Source organism: Oryctolagus cuniculus, chromosome 1 (genome assembly GCF_051225735.1).
Source record: "Oryctolagus cuniculus isolate XC-2025 breed Fujian yellow rabbit chromosome 1, ASM5122573v1, whole genome shotgun sequence".
Taxonomy (NCBI): Eukaryota; Metazoa; Chordata; class Mammalia; order Lagomorpha; family Leporidae; genus Oryctolagus; species Oryctolagus cuniculus.
In genome coordinates, this window is record NC_142867.1 from 12,517,156 (window position 1) to 12,539,586 (window position 22,431).

General features: G+C 41.6%; 1 protein-coding gene and 1 long non-coding RNA gene across 4 annotated transcripts; one reads left to right on the forward strand and one right to left on the reverse strand.

Annotated features, from left to right (window-relative positions):
• Positions 1 to 1,290: 1,290 nt before the first annotated feature.
• On the reverse strand, positions 1,291 to 8,976 carry LOC149128298 (uncharacterized). 2 transcript variants are annotated; one of them, XR_016216755.1, is made up of 3 exons: positions 8,669 to 8,976; positions 4,796 to 4,987; positions 1,291 to 1,414 (listed from the first exon to the last, which is right to left on the reverse strand). It is a non-coding gene; the product is annotated as an uncharacterized LOC149128298 (long non-coding RNA). The 2 variants fall into 2 exon arrangements; XR_016216754.1 differs by lacking the exon at positions 1,291 to 1,414 and adding an exon at positions 2,598 to 4,682.
• Positions 8,977 to 9,111: 135 nt separating this feature from the next.
• LOC103352028 (oocyte-secreted protein 3) lies at positions 9,112 to 22,427 on the forward strand. 2 transcript variants are annotated; one of them, XM_089308402.1, is made up of 5 exons: positions 9,112 to 9,280; positions 14,254 to 14,432; positions 17,619 to 17,716; positions 20,628 to 20,739; positions 22,149 to 22,427. In XM_089308402.1, the coding sequence occupies exons 1-5, from the start codon at positions 9,202 to 9,204 to the stop codon at positions 22,275 to 22,277; spliced, it is 597 nt and encodes a 198-aa protein (XP_089164528.1). In that variant the 5' UTR covers positions 9,112 to 9,201; the 3' UTR covers positions 22,278 to 22,427. The 2 variants fall into 2 exon arrangements, with proteins under 2 accessions (XP_089164528.1, XP_069917799.2); XM_070061698.2 differs by having other exon boundaries at positions 20,628 to 20,826; positions 22,149 to 22,242.
• The last annotated feature ends 4 nt before the right edge of the window (positions 22,428 to 22,431 follow it).

Below are 22,431 nucleotides of genomic sequence, written 5' to 3' on the forward strand. Positions count from 1 at the left end.
ACATATTTGCTTTGAACTCATCCAGTCTTCTTGGTTTTAGATACTACTTTTCTATTTTAAAAACTGACAGAGATGAGGGGAGGGGGCTAAAGAAGGAAAGTGAGAGGGAGTGGGGCTGAGGAAGATCTCATCCCAGAGCAGCATTCCCCAGATGCTTGCAATAGCAGGGGCTGAAGCCAGGAGCCAAGATCTCAACCTGGGTCTCCCACGTGGGTGGAAGGAATCCAGCTACCAGAGCCATCACCTGCCGCCCCCCAGGGAACACATTAACAGTAAATTTGAATCAGGAGTGGAGCTGGGACTCAAACCCAAATGCTTCCATATGCGATAAAAGCATCCAAGTAGCATCTTAGCCACTGTGCCAGAGTCACCTCTTCAATATTTTTGTGGATACATTCAGATTTTTATATCCACCTTCAATCTTCTTTCCCTTTTAATTCCAGGCCCATATATTCAACTACCTACTTGCTATCTCTTCTTATAGACCCAAAGAGCATCTTATAGGTGATATTTTCAAAATAGAGTTCCTGAACCAGCATGTTCCACATTCTTATCTGATTTAGTGGAATCTCCTCTCTTCCAGTAAATCACAAATCATGAACTTCCCTGGATTCCTCTTTCTTATGTTTCATATCTGCCTTGAAGTCCTTCTCAGATGGGGGGGGAGGGATTTGGATTGGAGAGGTTGGGGGATTTGACCTCTTCTTATCAATTCCACTGCTGCATATAACCCAAGATTATCAATCTCAACATTATTGCCATTTGGGGCCAGATAACACTTTGTAGCCAGTGTCTATCTTATACACTATAGAAACATCCCTAGCCCATAAACACTGGATGTTAGTAGCACACTGACACTCCACTGTGATAAGAGTATGCCCATGGGGCCGGCGCCGTGGCTCACTTGGCTAATCCTCCACCTTGCAGCGCCGGCATCCCATATGGGTACCGGGTTCTAGTCCCGGTTGCTCCTCTTCCAGTCCAGCTCTCTGCTGTGGCCTGGGAAGGCAGTGGAGGATGGTTCAAGTGCTTGGGCTCCTTCACCCACATGGGAGACCAGGAAGAAGCACCTGGCTCCTGGCTTCAGATCAGTGCAGCGCCGGCCATGATGGCCATTTGGGGAGTGAACCAACGGAAGGAAGACCTTTCTCTCTGTCTCTCTCTCTCTCACTGTCTATAACTCTACCTGTCAAATGAAAAAAAAAAAAAGAGTGTGCATAGATATGTCCCCTATCCCCTAGAGGTCAAAGTGGCCCCTGGTGAGGCCCATTAGCCCAATAGTCATCCTACCTTACTCCTCGAGCCCTGTTGATGTCTAATCTCCATTCATCAGCCAGGGTAATCCTGGTAAAAATTTAAGTCAGATCATGCCACCTCTTCATTTGAAACTTCCAGTGGCTCCACCCTATTTCAACTAAAAACCAAGCTTATTAGTCAGCTTTAGGAAACGGATGATTGACCTTACTCCTCTTACATTGTATTAGGGTTTATGTTAAACTTCATTTATTGTGACTTTCCCTCTCCAATTACACTGACCTTCTTGCTCTGTGAACATATTGGACATGCTCTCTCCTCTGGGACTTTATATCAGCTATTTAAAGTCTTTTTCAATTTTATTTTAAGTGACAAATAATAACTAACTATATATGTATATATATATATATGCACACATATATAGGAGTACAATGTGATATTTAATGTATGTTTACAATGTGGAACTTTTAAAGCAGGCTGAATAATAAATTCATCACCTTACAAAAAAAACACTGTTTTAATAATGAAAACATTTAAAATCTATTAGCAATTTTCAAATAGACAGTGCATTATTTACTACAGACATCGATCTGTAAAATAAATCCCTAAGCAGATCCTGCCTATCTAACTGAAACTTTGTACCCTTAGAGCAACATCTCCCTTACACTGGTAGTCTCCATTCTACTGTACACTTCTATGAATTATGCTTTTAGATCCCACATACAAGTGAGATCATAGGACATTTGTCTGTGCCTGGCATATTTCATTTAACAAAATGTCCTCCAGAGTCTTAAATAACCTCCCCTCCAGGGTCTACTTTGCTCTTTCTCCTGCTTTCTTCAAGTCTTTTCTCCATCATTGTCTTCCAGTGAGGCCCCACCTGATGCTGTATTTGGAAGCCCAGTCTTCATCCATGTATTCCAGTCTCCCTTCTCCACTTCATTTTCCCTCAGGAGCATGCAACCTTTCTGAGAATCTGTATTATAGACTTTTTGTTTTGTTTATACTTTGTCTTCTCCTCCTAAGATGTAAACTCCCTAAGTGCATGTTTATGGAATAAATGGATGAAGATGCACTATTACCAGGACCAACCATGACCAAGGGCATGAATTAGCAACTAATTAGAGTTAGTCGTTTTAGCCTTAGAAACTTCTTTATAATGAGCCCTGAAGCTTAAAATGAAACATGTTATCCTTTCAATAATTAGAAACAACCATGTTCTAGAACAAACTTTAGTCATAAGTAAAATTCTATGTAGTTAAAAACAGGGCGAGCACCTTTTCTTAAAAGGGCATATAAGAAGGCAGTTTGCCATTTTATTTAAAATTGCATTTTATTTCCAATGGATGAGAGTTGAGATGTCATTAAGTCCATTGCAGTTTCTCATATTTCTATAAAATAGCACATAAATCCTCAGTCTGAACTCCAAATCGCCTCTCAATAGACAAGTGACCAATCCAGTTTCTTCTCTGGTGATAATCAACAGACAATATTGTTTAGACACTTACTAAAATGGAAGGAAGACAGTTAAGGAAAGACAGGACCTCATACAGACATTATTTAGCTACTTTTAAGAGCCCATTATTTGTAAGCAGTGCATATATGTGGGAGTAAATAGGGGGTGAGAAGGATTTGACAGAAAGATTCTAGAGATGTATCTTTAAATGTATAATGATACAAGTACAATGCATTCATAAGTGAATAAGCATCCTTTTGATGATTTAAACTATGAAGTACATCCCACATGTTCTAGGATTGTCCTAATTACTCTTTCTAAAACATAATAACTCCATCCCCTCATTAATAGCTAAATATAACCTATTATGAGTTTTTATAGTGTATTTTCATACAGGACTCAAGAATGAAGCATCCTTATAAATATTTAGTCCTTCTTGGAAAAAGTTGCAACCAAGATTGATGACACTTCTGAGTTCACTTCTCCAGAGATTACCAACATATCTATCTCAAAATTAACACTCATTTTATGACTCAGAACTTTGTTGGTATCCAAATAATAGATATCTCATCTTCACCTTGATCACAGATACCATGCTCAAGATAAATGACTGATTTATATGAAGTCCTTACCAATTAGTGATAGATTAACAAATCCTCCACGATCAATAACACCTTTGAGAAACACAACAGTGGAGGTGGGCATTTGGCCTGCCAATTAAGATACCCCTGTCCTGTATCAGGGTACCTGAGTTCAATACCCAGCTCTGCATCCTGACTCTAGCTCTAGTTCCTCACTCAAAGTTTCATATGATAATGTCTACCTCACTAAGTTACCATGTTGAACAAACACACAAAAGTAAAATACTTCAAGTCATGCAGGCATATCTATGTGACTAGTAAATGTTAACTGCTAAAATAATGATCTGTGAGAAGAACACTACATAAGGAAGCTCTTAGAAGACAATGACTGGACAGAAAAAAAAATGTTTGGTTCAAAATTTTAATCAGAAAAACATGAGGGGAAAATTGTGCAAATAAAGTCTTGCTAAGTATATAAGAGTCTTGCTAAGCCATGATCAGAGTTGTTATTGAAGATTGATTTTCTTAGTCTTTTTCCAAGGAGTCAATTAATAAGGTACAATAGAGATTGAATCTTAACCCCAGGTCCCATTCTAGTATATTCCATACATCTCCCACAACTTCAACCTTGCATGGTTTGCTGATCCTGACTGTCTGATTAACTCATGTGTCTTTCAACCCATATTTTTTATTACTTTCAGGAATCTCAGATGGAGGCCCAAATTTAAAACTAAAATAAACTAGCTTGTTAGACGAATCTTCCAGGTTTTCATTGACGCTGAAAAGTGAATCATAACTTGGGAGAGTAGTTCAGTGAATTAAACCAATGCTTGGGACACATCCCACATCAGAATGCTGGTTCAAGTCCCAGGTACTCCACTTCTAACACAGCTCCTTGCAATGATGGTCCAGTATTTGAGTTCCTTCCACACATGTGGGAGACCAAGATGGAGTTTCTGGCTTGACTACAGCCTGCTGCTCTTTCTCGCTGGCTCTCTCACTCACTCTCTTTATCTCTCTCTCTCTTCATTCCATTTCTTAGTTTTCTCAGTATTTTCATTTTTCAGGGGACAATTATAATAACTTTTGAAGAAAACAGGACAAAGAATCAGAAGATTTATGTTCTCAGGGATGGCATTGTAATATGGAGAGCTAATTGGCTCCTGCAACATATTAGAGTGCCGGTTCAAATCCCAACTGCTCCTCCTCCATCCTCCTCCAGTCTAGCTCCCTGCTGATGCACCTGGGAAAGCAGTGGAGGATGGCTCAAGTACTTGGGCCCCTGCCACACTGGAGAGAGATCTGGGCTCCTGACTTCAGCCTGGACCAGCTCTGCTCTTGCAGCCATTTGGGGAGTGAATCAGTGGATGAAGGCTCTCTGTGTCTCTCCTCTGGAAATAAATGAGTAAATTTTTAAGAGAGACAGAGACAGATAGAAAGAGATAGAGATTTATGTTCTCATTAGGGTTTGGTGCGCCCTCCCCGCAACACATGCAAGCACCACCTGGCAATCCTTGTTACGCCATTTAACATTTCAGGTCTGGGTCTGTGATCTGGAAAGTGGAGATGAAGGGCAGCACTCAAACAGGTGTGCTCTCGTGCAGATAACACACAACAGAGGCTTTTCAGACCGGATGGTGGAGTTTCTTGAGATATACTTGATGCAAGTTATAAGCAGAGTAATCTCCTGGAGAGCCTAAGGGGACAAAAAAAAAGCTCTTCAGCAGATGTTTCTCTCAAGTATATCAGGAAATTTCAAGGCATTTGAGTAGGAATTTATAGAACTTAAGCTGTCAAAAATGGGCACACTCCCAGCTGAACTATAAAGAACATCATTTCATGGGAAATTAGGTTAAAACCTGGCATAGTGCTTGCACTTAAAAGGCAAACAATCTTGTTAGTTGAAAGAGAAGTGGACCTTTGTGAAGCACCGTTGGAACTAGAATTTTACTTTTTCACAGAGAGCATGGGCTTTGAGATCAGTTTATCCTAGCTGGCATCTTGGAGCTGCTTCTACTCATCGTAAATCCTTGGGAAATTTTGTTTGAACAATTAAATCTGTTTCAATATTTCTACTGTTAAAAAACAAAATGTTCTCCTTAGGAACAATACTGATAAAGTCCTCAGGTTATAGTAATGTTGAACAGGTAGAATAGCTGTTTTCAGGGAGGAATGAAGGGTGTCAGTTAATAATAAGATCTTTTGGGGGTATATTGGGTTAAGCTGCTACCTGGAGTGTCCAGCATCCCAGGAGTGCTGGTTTGAGTCCCTGATAATGAGCCTGGGAAAGCAGCAGAGAATAGCCCAAGTCCCTGGCCCTCTGCACCCATGTGGGAGACCCTAAAGAGCTCCTGGCCCCTGGCTTTGGGCTGGCCCAGTCCCAGCCATTGTAGCCATTTGGTGAGTGAATGAGCAAATAGAAGATTTCTCTTTCACTCTGTCTCACCCTCTCTAACTCTGCCTTTCAAATAAGATATTTTTTTTTAAAAAAGGGATCATTTGTTTAAAAATATAAGATCTTGTCTATAAACATTTAGCACATAGTTTTCAATACAGGAGAAGACAGATGGACTCATTCATTTGATAATTTAAAACATAAAGTTTCTGTTTCCTTCCAATATATCATACTCCCCTTTTAGATAACTTAAAAATACAACATAATTAAATGAATTCACACATTATCACCACCCACAGATGCTTCAGTCAGTACATAGATAGCCCCCCTTGGTTTTTGTGCCTCCAGTCTGTATCAAGGTTGCTGGTGCTTCCTTCACCATTATAATGGTGGGCCTATAACGTGCTTCTCAAAGCCCCAAAGGACTTGCTGCCCCAGTTGCCTTCCTCGGTTTCTCCAAGAACTGTAACACCTTGCCAGAGCTACTCGCTCAAGCCACATCCCTTTCCCTGGTGGCCTGCTTCCAAACATCTATCGCGCAGGAATGTAAAGCTCTCCGCAGGAACCTGCATTGTGGGTCACCTTCTCCCTTTGCAATCTTCTTTCTCCCAAGGGCACTTCTTGATAAATATTTGCAAGCTCTACCCAGTCTCAAATTTTGCTTTTTGTGTCTGCAACATCCACTTGGAAAACAGACTATTAGGCATCTCACTTAAGAGGAGCTGCCTCTCAAACATAATGGATTTATGAAGGATAATGGAAAGCTGAACCCTGATAAGGCTTCCTTCCTGTATCTCACACTCCAAAGATCCCCAAGTTCCTACCATTACCCATAGTAGTCAGTTATTTTCAGGCCACTCCACTCCTTATATTTAACACACTTCAAGTACAAGGAAAGTTCAAGAACTTTATGGAAATGGAATTTAAAAATAAGTTAATTTTGGGGGCCGGCGCTGTGGCACAGCAGGTTAACGCCCTGGCCTGAAGCACCGGCATCCCATATGGGCACCAGTTCTAGTCCCGGCTGCTCCTCTTCCAATCCAGCTCTCTGCTATGGCCTGGGATAGCAGTAGAAGATGGTCCAAGTCCTTGGGCCCCTGCACCCGCATGGGAGACCTGGAAGAAGTTCCTGGCTCCTGGCTTCGGATTGGCGCAGCTCCGGCCATTGCGGCTATCTGGGGAGTGAACCAGCGGATGGAAGACCTCTCTCTCTCTCTTTCTCTCTCTCTCTCTGCCTCTCCTCTTTCTGTGTAACTCTGACTTTCAAATAAAATAATAAATCTTTTAAAAAAATAAAAAATAAGTTAATTTTGGCACCAAAAAATTTAAAAATTCACATATGATGTTTCTCATATTATGTGTACTTTTTTATGTCCAAATTTTTCCAACAACTTTTAGAAGACCCCTAGTAGTTGAGTTCCAAGAACATAAAACATGAAATGAAAAGGGTCAAAAGAAGGGAAGATGGAAAAAAGAAAAAGCTCTCAAGTTAGAACATAGTCTCACATTGGTGCTAGTATTCAAGAGGAAAAATATGACATCCCAAGTCATATACACTAAAAGAGACACATACACCCAATATATCCTTAGCTATCATTAGCTGTCATTAAGATTCAACTGGACCAAAACTGTAAAGAATCCAAAAGCCACATCTTTCAGCATTCATTACATGACTTCTATTCTCCAAGGCGTGTGTTATATTCCTGACCAGTCCCCAGCACATATACACATCAAGGAAAGGAGAAAGAGCCCTCTTAACCCCAGAGAAATCTTCCTTTATCTCGATTAGAAACTAAATTCTACTCAGGAAACAGGGAGTTTGGAGCAGTGGATGACTTTGTATGCCAAAGTAGCAGGATACACACTCAGGAGAGCGTAATTAGAGACCATTTTGGATAGCACACACATGTTGTAAATATATTATCAGCTCATTTTCTAGACTTTATTGCCTTTTATTCAGTTATCAAACAATGAAAGCAAACATAAAGTAAAATGTGCTATTTGAATGTTTCTATTAAATCCTCAGCCTAGAAAAGCCCCCCCCCGCCCCCACAACTGCACAAAACTTTTAATAATGTCTATTGAAATATAGGAGACAGGTCTTTGGGAAGTGATTCAAAGATCAATAGAGGTCTCTACTTCATTTGTTTTAAGGTCTGTAACATCAAATACAGAGCAAGGTTTATGCACCAAGGTTTACTCTGTTAAAACTCTCTATCATCCTAAATCTATCTCCATAGCTGAACACTAAATAAATAACTAAGAATTTAACTGCCCTGTTTGCTCAGACAGCAAAGCCCTGAGAACCTGGGGAGTTAAAGACTGATTTCACCTACTTTCACCGTATTCTGCCAACCAACCTCTAAATAGTGGATTTCAAACTTAGCAGACATAAGAATCACCTGGGGAGTTCATTGAACCAGGTAGCTGAGTCTCACCCAGTTTTCTGATTTAGCAAGACTGGGGTGGAGCCTGAGAATTTATGTTTCTAACAAATTCCAAAGTGATCATTCAGGGACCACACTTTGAGAATCACTGTTCTAAAGGGTTTTGCCTTCAAAGCATACACTGTGTTGCATTTTAAATAATATACTAGATTGTTTTCCAGGTAGGTCATTAAGTACCTCTCTCAGTAGACTCACCAGGGAATTTCACCATATCCATCCATTATAGTTGATGTATTGTGATAGAGTGATAGCGTATTCTTAGGCTTGTACAAATCCCAGTGTGGAAAAAGCAACACTACCAGAGAAATTAACCAATATTATCATAGTCATCAATTTGGACAAAACTTAAGTTTCTCATAGATAGAAATTTTGAAAATTTTCACATTAAACAGACAACCCAGGAGATACCAATGCTCATCCAGGAACACCCATCAGTTCTAGTTTCACCACAACGTCTCCCTGAGGACAAATAAAACTTGGTAAGAAAAGAAAAAAAGAGGGAGATCAAATGGTTATGATCACATGAAGAAATTACCTGAAAGAATGGGTCTTTGTCAAGGCTGATTTCGAAAATGTGGGAGTCAAGGTTAGGCCTTCAAGGTTGAGACTTTCAAACAAGTTCTATAGCTACTGGTGCAGCTCCTACTAGCACTCCCAATAATTAGTTAATTAATATCATAAACTGACAGAGCAAAAGTTCCAACGTTGAATGACAAAGTACATCATCAGGTCAGAGCTCTGTAGTATCCCTAAATCAACTCATATCTTCTCAAAAATTGACCCAAAAATGACATCCATTCAAGCACTCTCTCTAAAAAAGAGGATTCATGGGCACTTGAGAATACTTTATTGTGCTCACTTTATATGACACTACGATTTCCCACACCCAAATGATCAAGAAAAAAATCAGGAGCTAGTAACACATTAATGGTTTTCCCTTGGTCTTTGAGTTGGGTTCATTGAGAACATCTGAGTGAGGCTTCTGGTATAAAAACGTTGCAGGTTTCCCAGCTCCTCTCCTCTCAACTTCCTGTTGCCTGGAAAGGCCTCAGCCCAAGACCTGGCATAATGAAACTCCTTATGGTGTTAGGAGAACTACTGCTGCTACTTGTTTCCTTGATGTGGACGTGTTCTGGGCAACAGCCAGGTATTAGGGTGAACTAATGCTGTCTTTGAGGGGTAGTTTTTTAATGACCATGAGTCATAGGGCTTTGGTTGCTAAAACTTTATTGTCTCATCCTAAAAGTTAAGTATTTAATAATTCTTGTTAGTTCATGTTTATTTTACTGTTGATCCAGTGAATATTATGGAGTGTTCCCCTCATGTTGTTGTTATTTTCTCTGAAGTTCTCATTACTCTTTCCCACATCTTCCCACTTGAGAGATACTGAAATTGCCCACTAAGTTGTGCCTGGACCCTCTGTTCTTCCACCCAACTCTGTCTTCTCATCACTGATATTTCATCTGTTCTTTCACCTCTTCACACTCAAGTTAGGCAAGCACATGTTCTTAGCTGGCCTTCCTTATCAATTTGCCTCTCTTCCTTTCAAGACCATCATGCATAACTATTTTTTGTCAGATACAGCTCTACCCAGACCACTTCTTAAACACTCCAGTGGTTCCCAGAAGCCACCTGGATGAAGTATAAACTCGTCCTCAGCATTCTATAATGATTCAGGATATTCTGAGACCCCATGTGTCTGTCCCTCAAAGTCTGCTTGTTTCTCCAAGGGTGTTGCATGGTTTCTCTACTGCAGAAGAGAATCGGGTGGGAACCCTCTACAATACCTTAAGCCCTTGAAGAAGCATGGATACTTGGTAACTTCAAGGGAGATAGATGTTAATTTTAAAATCTTGCAGATATATAACTGTTCTAACTGCTTAGAAGGAAAAATAAGATGGATTATAAAGGCATGCAATAAGTAAAATTAATGTCATTCTTCAGGGACAGGAGTGAATTCCTGGGGAAGTGGTATTTGAAGTAGATCTTGGGAGTAATATTTCCCTTAGCTAGGTGAAGATTTGAGTATTGTGGAGCAGAAAACACTGCTTCTGGTCTTCAGCCATAATGAAAAAAAAAATGGTAAAAAGAAGTCTTTGTTTCAGAAATGATCATCTATGTCCAGACTGCTGAAATATGGGCAAGATGAGTAGAATACAAAGAGGCTGATTAAAAAGTCATTTGAGGGCCGGCGCCGGGGCTCACTAGGCTAATCCTCCACCTGCGGCACCAGCACCCTGGGTTCTAGTCCCAGTCGGCCCTCTTCCAGGCCAGCTCTCTGCTATGGCCCGGGAGTGCAGTGAAGGATGGCCCAAGTCCTTGGGCCCTGCACCCACATGGGAGAACAGGAGAAGCACCTGGCTCCTGGCTTTGGATCAGTGCAATGCGCTGGCCGCAGCGGCCATTGGAGGGTGAACCAACGGCAAAAAGCAAGACCTTTCTCTCTCTCTCTCTCTCTCTCTCTCTCTCTCACTATCCACTCTGCCTGTCAAAAAAGAAAAGTGATTTGAGAAGACTAAAGGGATAGGCAGGGCAATGGAGGATTTTGAAATAGTGGGGGATATTATACAAGAGGAACTTTGACCCTGCACATGGCATTCTCTAGAAACCTTTCTAATTCCCTCTGCACATTGCAATGAGCTATCATATTATTATCATGCTTATTATAGGGGGTTTACTGGCAGTTACTAGAAATGCAGTTGTGCGAAAGCTGGGAATGGAGTGAGACAGATAGAGAAGAAAATCAAAGGGGAGGGGCTGGCGCCCTGGCTCACTTGGCTAATCCTCTGCCTGCGGCACCAGCATCCCACATGGGCATTGGGTTCTAGTCCCGGTTGCTCCTCTTCCAGGCCAGCTCTCTGCTGTGGCCCAGGAGGGCAGTGGAGGATGGCCCAAGTGCTTGGGTCCTGCACCCGCATGTGAGACCAGGAAGAAGCACCTGGCTCCTGGCTTCAGATCGGCGCAGTGCGCCGGCTGTAGCAGCCATTTGGGGAGTGAACCAAAGGAAGTAAGACCTTTCTCTCTGTCTCTCTCACTGTCTAACTCTGTCAAATAAAAAAAAAATCAAAGGGGACACAGTTGTGTTGACACCCTCACCATGAATAGCCCAGGTCTCTACCCCATCCCATCAGGCCCTGCCTTCAGGTTCTCTATCCCAAGTATCAGAGCCTGGCTTTCTGTCTGATACAGGTGCCTAACTGGAGAAAGTTGTGAATCACATGTTAAGAACATTTGTCTTTTTCCTACTCACAATGGGAACCCTAATTAGTAGAATAGTGTGCTGAGTGTCCATTGAATTGGGATTGACTAAAGGTCTCAACCACCCTATTTTGACCATTTCCAAGCTTTGCCCAATGCCCTTCCAAAAACCGCTTCACATAGATGAGGAATTATGGAAGACATAATTCTAAACAGACAATGCCTTGTGGACAACTTATCCAAGGTGGGTCCCTGACTCAACTGCCAGCATTGATCCCTAACTAGACTGCAAATATGGCTACCTGAAGCTTTGAGCCCCTGAGCCCCTGTCTCCCTCATCTATGGAAGGTGGAAATTACTTACTCAATTTCACAAGGATATTGGAAAAAAGCTCATACTTAGTAATAGAAATGTAAATTTTCAAAAACTGAGAGTTACTTTGTAAATATAAATTTCTCTCAAGTTTAAGATGGTGGCATTGAAAAAACTGTGGGTTTTTTTTCCTAGTAGGAGATAGCTGGTGGCAAAAGAGGCCTATGAGACTGTTAGAGTTTACTGTCAAGTGTCCCTGAAGCTTTAGAGTGGATACAGAGTCACTTTATATTATTTGTATGGGGGGTGGGTGTGTACGTTCACCATAAATATTGAATCTTGCCCTGCTGAACTCAGGAAGCTTTATTTGGGCTGTTTCTGTTACTATCTATAGCAACAACACTAGAGCCTGACAAAGATCTTATTCCTTTTCTACAAGTAAGGTCCCTGTTATACTTCTGTTTCTGTCCTACTGGAATCATTTAGCATTGATGAGCATTATCAGAATTCTCAATCTCCAGTTCCTAAATTCTTTTTATTTATTTTATTTGAAAAGCACAGAATTAGACAAAGAACTTCCACTGGCAGTTCCCTCCCTAAATGCCTGTAACAGCTGGGGCTGGGCCAGGCTGAAGCCAGTCTGAAACTCAGTCTGGGTGTTCCAAATGTGTGGCAGGGACCCAACTATTTGGGCCACCATCTGCTGCTTCCCCAGGGTGTGTATTAGGAGGAAGCAGGAATCGGACGCAGAGCTGGGACTGAAACAAAGGCACTCCAAAGTGGGATGCAGACATCCCAATCAGCATCTTATCTACCGTGTCTAACCCCCCCTCAATCTCCACTTGACATTTCTTTCCTTGTCTATTTGTCTGCCACATGTGTGATCTGCTGGCAGTAAAAATATATTGGTATACAACCTCTACATGTGAAACTTGTGAATTGTAGTTGGGGAGGAAATACTATAAATAAGGAAACAACTGATGATTCCAGATTATGATGAGGGTTCTATAGAAATAAATAGGGTTATGTGAGATGGAAAAGAAAAGCCACATGAGTAAGATACTCAGTGTAAGGTTTTCTTCTGAGAAGGTGGCATTGAGTCAGAATGTGAAAGAAGAGTGAAAGGAAAAATCCAGAGGAAAAGCAGACTGGCTGAGTTACATGATACTGTAATATAAGCTATTTCCTTTTGTTTATTTGATAATTAGTGAATTACAATGATGTTTAAATATATATGTTATCTGTACATTTTATTTAGGAATAATAAGGGAGGCATTAAAATTGCAGCATTGGCTTAAGATATACTGGGCTAGGGATTAGCAAATCAAGGAGGGTTAGGTGGAAAGATTCACAGACTAGGGCAATACAGTTTTACAGGCCATTGGGGTTTCACATTTTATGCTAATTGTAACAGAAAGCAATTAGAAATCTGCAACCAAGTTTGCAGCTTATCTAGGAGAGTGAACCTGGAGGTAGGGAGCACCTTCACAAGGCTGTTGCACCAGGGCATTGATCATGGTAAAGGGAATAGACTTGAGACAGATTTTGAAGGTAAAAGTAAGAAGACTTGGTGATAGACTGAATGTGGATATGAAGGGAAATAAGAAGTAGGGAATGAGTTCTAGAGGCTTTTTGGTTGGACATGGGATACTATATGGTGCTATTGAAGGTAGCTAAATGCTAAATGATTCCAGTAGGACAGAAACAGAAGTATAACAGGGACCTTACTTGTAGAGGCTGTATACCAATATATTTTTACTGCCAGCAGATCACACATATGGCAGGCAAATAGACAAGGAAAGAAATGTCAAATGGAGATTGAGGGGTGGGGTTAGACATAGTAGATAAGATGTTGATTGGGATGTCTGCAATGTGGTGCTATTGACTGAAAATGTAGAGAAAATAAGTAGGAAGTGGAGTAAAAATCAGGAGTTCCATACTGATCATGTGTATGGTGAGAGGACTATTTTAAGTATCCTCTTGGGTATCCAGTAGGCAATAGGAGAGATGGCCCCAAAACTCAGGAGAGAAGTCTAAGCCAGGTATAAATTGAATATTTTGATCTCCTTGAGGGAATCTGATGTAGTCCAAAAGCAAATGATCCAGATATGACTTCCAGTCCCACCTCTTCCTAGTGCTGTGAACCTGGAAGAGTCACTCCATGCTGTCCTGTGTGTATGTATACCAGCCACTGTGTGTCATACAGCCACTGGTAAAACATCAAAGCATGGGGTCTACCTTCAAAGGGCTCAAAATTTTTCAAGGACACCAGTACTAGGGAGCTGAGTGCCTGGTATGAGTGCCCCGCTAAAGACGTGGACCTCTGTTCCTCTACCAGAGATGGCCACAGTGGCTCTTTCTCAGACAAACATTTTTCAGAAAAACAGGAATGCATGGAAGTTGATGCTGCTCATTTGGGAGGTATCAATGAGAAAAGGAGGGACAAGAAGGGAATTACATTGTGAAGGGAATCATTTTTACACAAATCTCTTCAGTTTCATTTGTTTTAACTAACGATGGTCATCCTTCATGTGACCCAAGCCTGTTCAAATTTCTCCGAGCTCTTCACTGAAACAAAATTACTGATTTTTTTTTCTCCTCTTTTAACAGTGTTGTTGGAATGCAGTCATTTTTATTTCCGTGCTACAGTTAAAAGAGCACTATTTTATGAGAATGAATTGGTAGGTCCTGATGAATTATTTTTAGGAACTGGCTGTCCAGCAACTCAAGTGCGACCATATGAATTAAAGTTTGATTATCCCCTTAATCTCTGTGGAATTGTAAAGCAGGTAAGAGAAGCAACCATTTCGCCCAGTGCCATCTGAAAACTTTTTGGAAGTGCTGCTCTGTTTGTTCTTTATGTAATGTATAGCTGGTATTGCCAATCAGTGCCATATATAGCTTAGGAGAAACATGAAGAAACTTCTCTATTTTCTTTTTTTTTTTTTAACAGGCAGAGTGGACAGTGAGAGAGAGACAGAGAGAAAGGTCTTCCCTTTCCATTGGTTCACCTCCCAAATGGCAGCTATGGCTGGCGTGCTGCGCGGATCCGAAGCCAGGAGCCAGGTGCTTCCTCCTGGTTTCCCATGCGGGTGCAGGGCCCAAGTGCTTGGGCCATCCCCCACTGTACTCCCAGGCTACAGCAGAGAGCTGGACTGGAAGAGGAGCAACCGGGACAGAATCCGGCACCCCAACCGGGACTAGAACCTGGTATGCCGGCGCCACAGGCGGAGGATTAGCCTAGTGAGCCGCAGGGCCGGCCAAAACTTCTCTATTTTCATTCATTAACCTGAAACCTATGTATAGCATACTGAGAGCAAAAAAACTCAAAGACCTTCCTTTCAAAAGCTTACAGTCTATTAGGGTATAGAACCCATTACATGTACGGCATGATACAGCATCCATTTTCTAACCCTCATAATCCTAGGAGATTGATACCATCACCATTTATTTAGCTTAAGAAATTGAGGACTAAAAACAAGCAATGTAATCAAACTTATAAAGCTGAGTGTATATCAGAACCAAGGTCAGAAATCAGGCTTGCTGATGCCAATTTTGATAAGCTGCTTTAGTTTTCTTCTATGATTCTGGCATAAGCAGAATAGAATGTGTAACAATGGCTAAAAAATTACCAGAAGAACAGAGGAAAGAATTATCTAGGAAGTTCTTATAGTAGGAATTGAATTTACTTGTTCTTTAACAGACAACGTTATTGAAAACATACCTGCAGCATTTCAACATTAAAGTAAGGAAAGCTTGAGAGGTATAGAAGGTTTCTATAACACCTTAGTAAGCACAATAGAACTAACTCATCTTAAGTTGCACTACTTTAAACATAGGACTAAATATGTTCTATCATTAACTTGGCCTTGAAATCACAAACAAGGGGTTCCTTGCATATGTTGGTGTGAAGTTATTTCAATGAGTTCTCTTCACTGACCCATAAGTATCATGGTATCCTAGCACAAGTTTATGTTTATCCAACACAGAGCTCCATTACATGAGCCCTGTGTCCGCCGTAGCAGGATGCTTGTGACTCAGGTACATTCAACTACTCTTACCATGAAGAAAATGTAAGGCATTTTGAGATACTTTCAGAAGTTACAAGCACCTAGAGACCTAGGCAAAAGCCTAAACCCATATTATCACATAAGGATGATACTGCCACCCAGAGGACACTTGGCAATGTTTGAAGACAGTTTTGAGTTGTCATAACTGAAGACGGCTGGAATGATGAGTAGAAGCCAGAGATGCTGCCAAGCAACCTTCAAAGCGCAGGAGAGCTACCCACAACACATTATTGGAGTTAAAATGCCAATAATGTCAAGGTTGATAGACTCTGGTTTAAATAATCACACTCTCCATCTCTTCTACCTCAACAATCTAAGGAGCCTTCCACTAAGGAGCTTATTTTTACAACATTTTTTAAAAATTTTATTTAAAGGGGGCCAGCACAGTGGTGCAGTAGGTTAATCCTCCACCTGTGGCGCTGGCATCCCATATGGGGGCCAGTTCGAGTCCCGGCTGCTTCTCTTCCAATCCAGCTCTCTGCTGTGGCCTGGGAAAGCAGTAGAAGATGGCCCAAGTCCTTGGGCCCCTGCACTCACATGGGAGACCAGGAAGAAGCACCTGGCTCCTGGCTTCAGATCAGTGTAGCTCCAGCCATCTGGGGAGTGAACCAATGGAAGGAAGACCTTTCTCTCTCTCTCCCTCTCACTGTCTGTTACTCTACCTCTCAAATAAAATCTTAAAAAATGTTTAAGGTATGCAGATTTCATGTGTACAGATTTAGGAACATAGTGATACTTCCAACCCTACCATCCTACCCATGCTCCCATCCTTTCTCCTCCTTCCTGAGTTATTCCACCCTTAATCCTTACAATGATCTACTTTCAGTTTATACTCATAAGATTAACCCTATACTAAGTAAAGAATTGAGCAAATAGAAGTAGAAGAAGAAACTGTTCAGGGCTGTATACAACTGAAATAGCATAAATTCTGTCAATCCAGATGATGGCATTTCAAATTTTTTAAAATTGCCTCTCCTCCATCTTACCTCTTGATTAGAATAGCTGAGTGAGATAAATCATTTAGCTATTAGGAAGCACATGATTCAGCCATCTTACAGGATACTGTGCAGCTAATAAGTATACAATAAGTATAGCTTATTACAATAAGTAATGACATGGGAACCTTTCTGTTAATGTGGAAATAGAGAAGATAACCCCACATAAAATATAAAATGATCTCAGTAGCAGGAAAAATGGAGGGCAAAGGTAGGCATACATGCAAATAGTTAGATGTTTTATACAGGATATGATCATAGAAATTGTTGCTTCTTTGTTGCCCAACAAATGTATTTCAAATGTTCCCTATGGAGAGTATACAAGGAGATTTCAAAATGACCCTGGAAAATAGAATTAAAAGATAAGTTAGTTTGGTATAAAAATTTGAAATCTATACATAGCTTTTTTATAATATGCATAAAGAAGACCCATTATGTTTTATAACCAAAAAACTCTACTGGTTAGCATAATTACCTCACTTTTAATTAGCTATCTTCCATTTTGTCTAATACTTTCAGATATTTGGAAATCAGAAGTAAAGAGAATATATCACAATTTTGAGATATAAAGTATTTTAAGTTCTATGATAATTATCTACTCCTTTAAGTGTTCTTGTAGAATAACTTTTCTCCTAACTAGCCATGAAAATTTTTCTCTTCTAGAATTTTAATTTGAGAAGACTAATGGAAAGTCTCAGGGTCAACTGACCCACCCTCCCATGTTGCCAATTCTATTCAAAAATCATAGGAATGTATTTTTGTTTTCTGCTTCAGCTGAGTGCTTCTGCTTTGCAAGAGAGAATTTAATCATCTTAATTAGGATAAATATTTAGATGTTTAGAGACCCTGAATTAGACAAGTTTTATAAAATATATTGTGACAAATGAATATGCATTTCTTTTCCCACCAGGTTTTCTTTGATAGAGTTGTCATCCATTCCTGGCTTACCTATACACCAAGGAATCGATCATTTTCTGCTGAACTCCATTTGCAATGTATGGTTCCCAGGTCAGTTTAAAATATCTATTGATTCCTCCCACAAATATCAATGGCTTTTTGCCAAAATGTATCACAGCTTATTACTGAAAATCATGACAGTTTTTATATAACTTCTCAGCTACATATCTGTCCATCTTATCCATTTTTACAACCAATCCACCATTCAGAGGCCAAAATTCAGACCAAATGAGTTACACAAAATTACAAAGCCAAGAGTAGACCTTGCTTCTTTATTCTAGACCCTTAATTCTTTCTGTCTACTCTACTACATGGATCATGAAGACACACCATCAAATATAATTCATTATGCAAACAGTCGACCACATAATCTGCAGTGATTTCTTAAGTATGCAAATTGACTGTGACTCCTGTACAATTCAGGAGGCTCTGAGTTGTGCAGAAGAGTTAGAAATCATATAAGAGGCCTATGTTGTGATGTAGCAAATTAAGCCTCCACCAGTGATGCCAGCATCCCATATGGATGCGTTTAAGACTTGACTGCTCCACTTCCAATCCAGCTTCCTGTTAATGCAGGGAAAAGCAGCAGAAGATAACCCAAGCACTTGAGCTCTGCACCCATGTGGGAGACCCAGAAGTCCTGGGATCCTAGCTTGAAGGCCATTCTGGCCTTCGGAGAGTGAACTAGCAGGTAGAAGATCCTCTCTCCCTCCTCTCTCCCTCCTCTCTCCCTCCTCTCTCCCTCCTCTCTCCCTCCTCTCCCCTCCCCCTCTCCCCTCCCCCTCTCCCCTCCCCCTCTCCCCTCCCCCTCTCCCCTCCCCCTCTCCCCTCCCCCTCTCCCCTCCCCCTCTCCCCTCCCCCTCTCCCCTCCCCCTTCTCCCCTTCCCCCTTCTCCCCTTCCCCCTTCTCCCCTTCCCCCTTCTCCCCTTCCCCCTTCTCCCCTTCCCCCTTCCCCCCTTCCCCCTTCCCCCCTTCCCCTTCTCCTCCTCTCCTCCTCTCCCCCTTGTCTCCCCTCCCCCTTGTCTCCCCTCCCCCTTGTCTCCCCTCCCCCTTCCCCCTCCCCCTTCCCCCCTCCCCCTTCCCCCCTCCCCCTCCCCCTTCTCCCCTTCCCCCCTCCCCCTTCCTCCTTCCCCCTTCCTCCTTCCCCCCCTTCCCCTTCACCCTTCCCCCCTTCCTCCTTCCCCCCTTCCCCTTCACTCTTCCCCCCTTCCCCCCTTCCCCCCTTCCCCCCTTCCCCCCTTCCCCCTTCCCCCCCTTCCCCCTTCCCCCCCTTGCCCCCTTCCCCCCCTTCCCCCCTTCCCCCCTTCCCCCCTTCCCCCCTTCCCCCTTCCCCCCTTCCCCCCTTCCCCCCTTCCCCCCCTCTCCCCTTCTCCTCCTCTCCTCCTCTCCCTCCCCCCCTCCCTCCCCCCCTCTCCCTCCCCCCCTCCCTCCCCCCCTCTCCCTCCCCTCTCCCTCCCCTCTCCCTCCCCTCTCCCTCCCCCCTCTCCCTCCCCCCTCTCCCTCCCCCCTCTCCCTCCCCCTCTCTCCCTCCCCCTTCCCCCCTTCCCCCCTTCCCCCCTTCCCCCTTCCCCCCTCTCCCCTTCTCCTCCTCTCCCTCCCCCCGTCTCCCTCCCCCCGTCTCCCTCCCCCCGTCTCCCTCCCCCCTCTCCCTCCCCCCTCTCCCTCCCCCTCTCTCTCCCCTCTCCCCCCTCTCCTCCTCTCTCTATAACTCTGACTTTCAACTAATTTTTTAAAAAATAAGAAATCAAATAAGTAGCAATGCATTTCCCCTCAGGAATTTGAAATTGCTTAAGCAATACATCATGTAGAAGATATAGTTTATTTATAACAAAGTCAGTTGGAAAATGAGGCTTTAGATCCACAACTAAGTGGTCTCCTGCAAGTTTACCCTAAAGTGAATCTGGTAATTTAAAAAAAAAAAAAACTATCCAATAACCTGACCTCTTGTCCAACCCGTGAGCCAGAACTGGCCCTTGAGAGACAATTCACCATGAGATAATGTTTTCCTGTTCCCTGGAACAGAAGAGATAAGCCAGGAAAAGAAAACATCTTTCCTTCCATAATTTCCTCTGGGAGAGGGGATCGAAACCAAATATTTCTTCTCTGGAAACAAAAAAAATTAAAATGAAAAAAAGTATCCAACATCCCTTTAAACAAAATGAAAAAATTTTATCCTTTAAGCAGTAGATACTCAATTTCTTTTAAGCAAGCTGGATTAAACAGAAATTTTGCTAAGCACAGATTCTGCTAGAGAGCAGTTTTTGGTTAAAAAAAAAAAAGTGTTGCATGTCACTTGCTAATAGCAAAAACTTCATTTACAGAACTATATGCCAACCACAAATTTCCAAGAACTTCTGGCATCTTAATCCTCACGACTGATCATTTACATGGGTCACTAATTCTGTCTCTGCTAAATGACTGGGAAACTTGGACATAGATATATTAAATGATTTGGTATTTTCATACAACTAGAAAGCCCCAGATCTAATTACAGGAAAAATGACTCAAAACCATTGTTTTACATCACAATGCTCTGTCTTTATGGCTGGTTAGTAGGCTCTTGTCGCTCATCTTCCAACCTGTCTGAAGTCTGACTGTAATGTAATCACTAAAATAAAAGTAATAGAATTTCATTAGCTCCTGATAACCTATTAATTAACATCAAGAGGTTCTAGGAATGTCTTGCCTTAGACCAACTGCTAGTTTCAGGCAAAAGTTACTATAAAACACTGACTGTCTTCTTGAAATAGTTTTTCCCAATTTAATAGAACAATTTCTTTGTCCATAATTTGTTATCAATGGAAGTTGTAGTGAGGATCTGAGGGTATTAACCAAGAATAATATGACAATATAATGAGTTGTAGCTGTTAAAATAAGACCTAATACCTTATGCTGAAAGTCAATCCCAGAAATAACTCTTAACCTTTTATATTTTAATTCCTTTTTTTCTTTCTTTTGAAAGCACCTACGTTGTACGTGATAACAATGTAATGAGTATGCCTGATGAAAACTGGTTCTTGATACAGAACAGATACTGTGCAATGTGTCGCTCTGCCCACTTCAGAGATAACTGGGTAAGGTTACCTACAAGAGCCAAATTTTCGTGTTTGCAATCAAGTGTTTTATGACTAAAAAAAGGCACTGGAGACAAGTAAAAACAGGTAAGGTATAAACTCCCTACTGAAGTCTAAAAAGACATACAATTTGGTGGTAGAGGTATCCAAGCAGGGGTATATGAGATTTTCTCCCTTGAACTTTGCATCACACCATATTCAGTATTAATATGAGGAAGGCCCTATACTCAACAGTCCTATACTCTCCTCATCCTAAATGTTTATCCTTTGTCAGTAAAGATTTTATTTTATAAAATTCAGAACTGAGCACTTGAATACAAAATGATGACACAATGGAAGCAGGGGTTGATAGATTCAGGCACTCTCAATTATTTTTTTCTTACCTTTTACAAGGAGACCAAAATATCATTTTTTTAAGATTTATTTATTTGAAAGTCAGAGTTACACACAGAGAGAAGGAGAGCCAGTGAGAGAGAGGTCTTCCATCTGCTGGTTCACTCCCCAATTGGCCACAACAGCCAGAGCTGCGCCAATCCAAACCAGGAGATTCTTCCAGGTCTCTCACAAGGGTGCAGGGGCCCAAGGACTTGGACCATCTTCTACTGCTTTCCCAGGCCATAGCAGAGAGCTGGATAGGAAGTGGAGCAGCCAGGACTCAAACCAGCAACCATATGGGATGCTGGCACTACAGGTGGTGGTGGCTTTACCTGATATGCCACAGCGCCGGCCCCCAAAATGTCTTAAGTTGGAAAGGGACCTCTGAAGGAAACATATAAGTTAAATTACTTGGGTTCTATCACTGGATCCAGTTTAAACAAATTTTAAAGAGATTTTATACTTTCCTAAATTTTTTTTATGATCCTCAAGAGGTAAGATCTGTTGCCCCCACTTTTAAAATCTGGAGTATTTGTGATATAGTGCATATCTGCAAGTTTTTAAAAAGATCATAATCTGGGGCCGGCACTGTGGCACAGCAAGTTATGCCCCGGCCTGAAGCGCTGGCATCTGATATGGATGCTCTACTTCCTATCCAACTTTCTGCTGTGGCCTGGGAAGGCAGTAGAAGATGGTCCAAGTCCTTGGGCCCCTGCACCCTTGTGAGAGACCTGGAAGAAGCTCCTGGCTCCTGGCTTCAGATCGGCATAGCTCCAGCCTTTGCAACCCATTGGGGAGTAAACCAGCAGATGGAAGACCTCTCTCTCTGCCTCTCCTCTCTAACTCTGACTTTCAAATAAATAAATCTTTTGAAGAAAATAAAGATCATAATCTAAAGTTTGTATATTTCAGCTGGCTCCATTCCCATTGTTACGAGCTCAAAGACAGTCTGTCTCTTTTGAGCATTTTAAATTAAACTTGGGTCTTGTATCTACTAATTATCTGTTGCTTATGAAGTTTTTTTTTCCCCACAGTCAACACCTTTTTATAGGCCACGCAACCACTCGCTCCAGAGACCTTTTAATCCACCTTCTCATCATCACAATTTTAGAAGCTTGTGCCCTTGGACACTCCCCAGCAACATTAAGTACCCACCTTCCTGATACGATTTGGCATTTTATTTTCATATATTTGCATGTTTTAAATTTATTTTAATCTCTTGTAATCCTTTTTATGATAACTTTGAAATGATATCAATGTTTTTAATATTCTATGGATCCACAAATCTATGAATAAAATGACATTTTATAGTATATC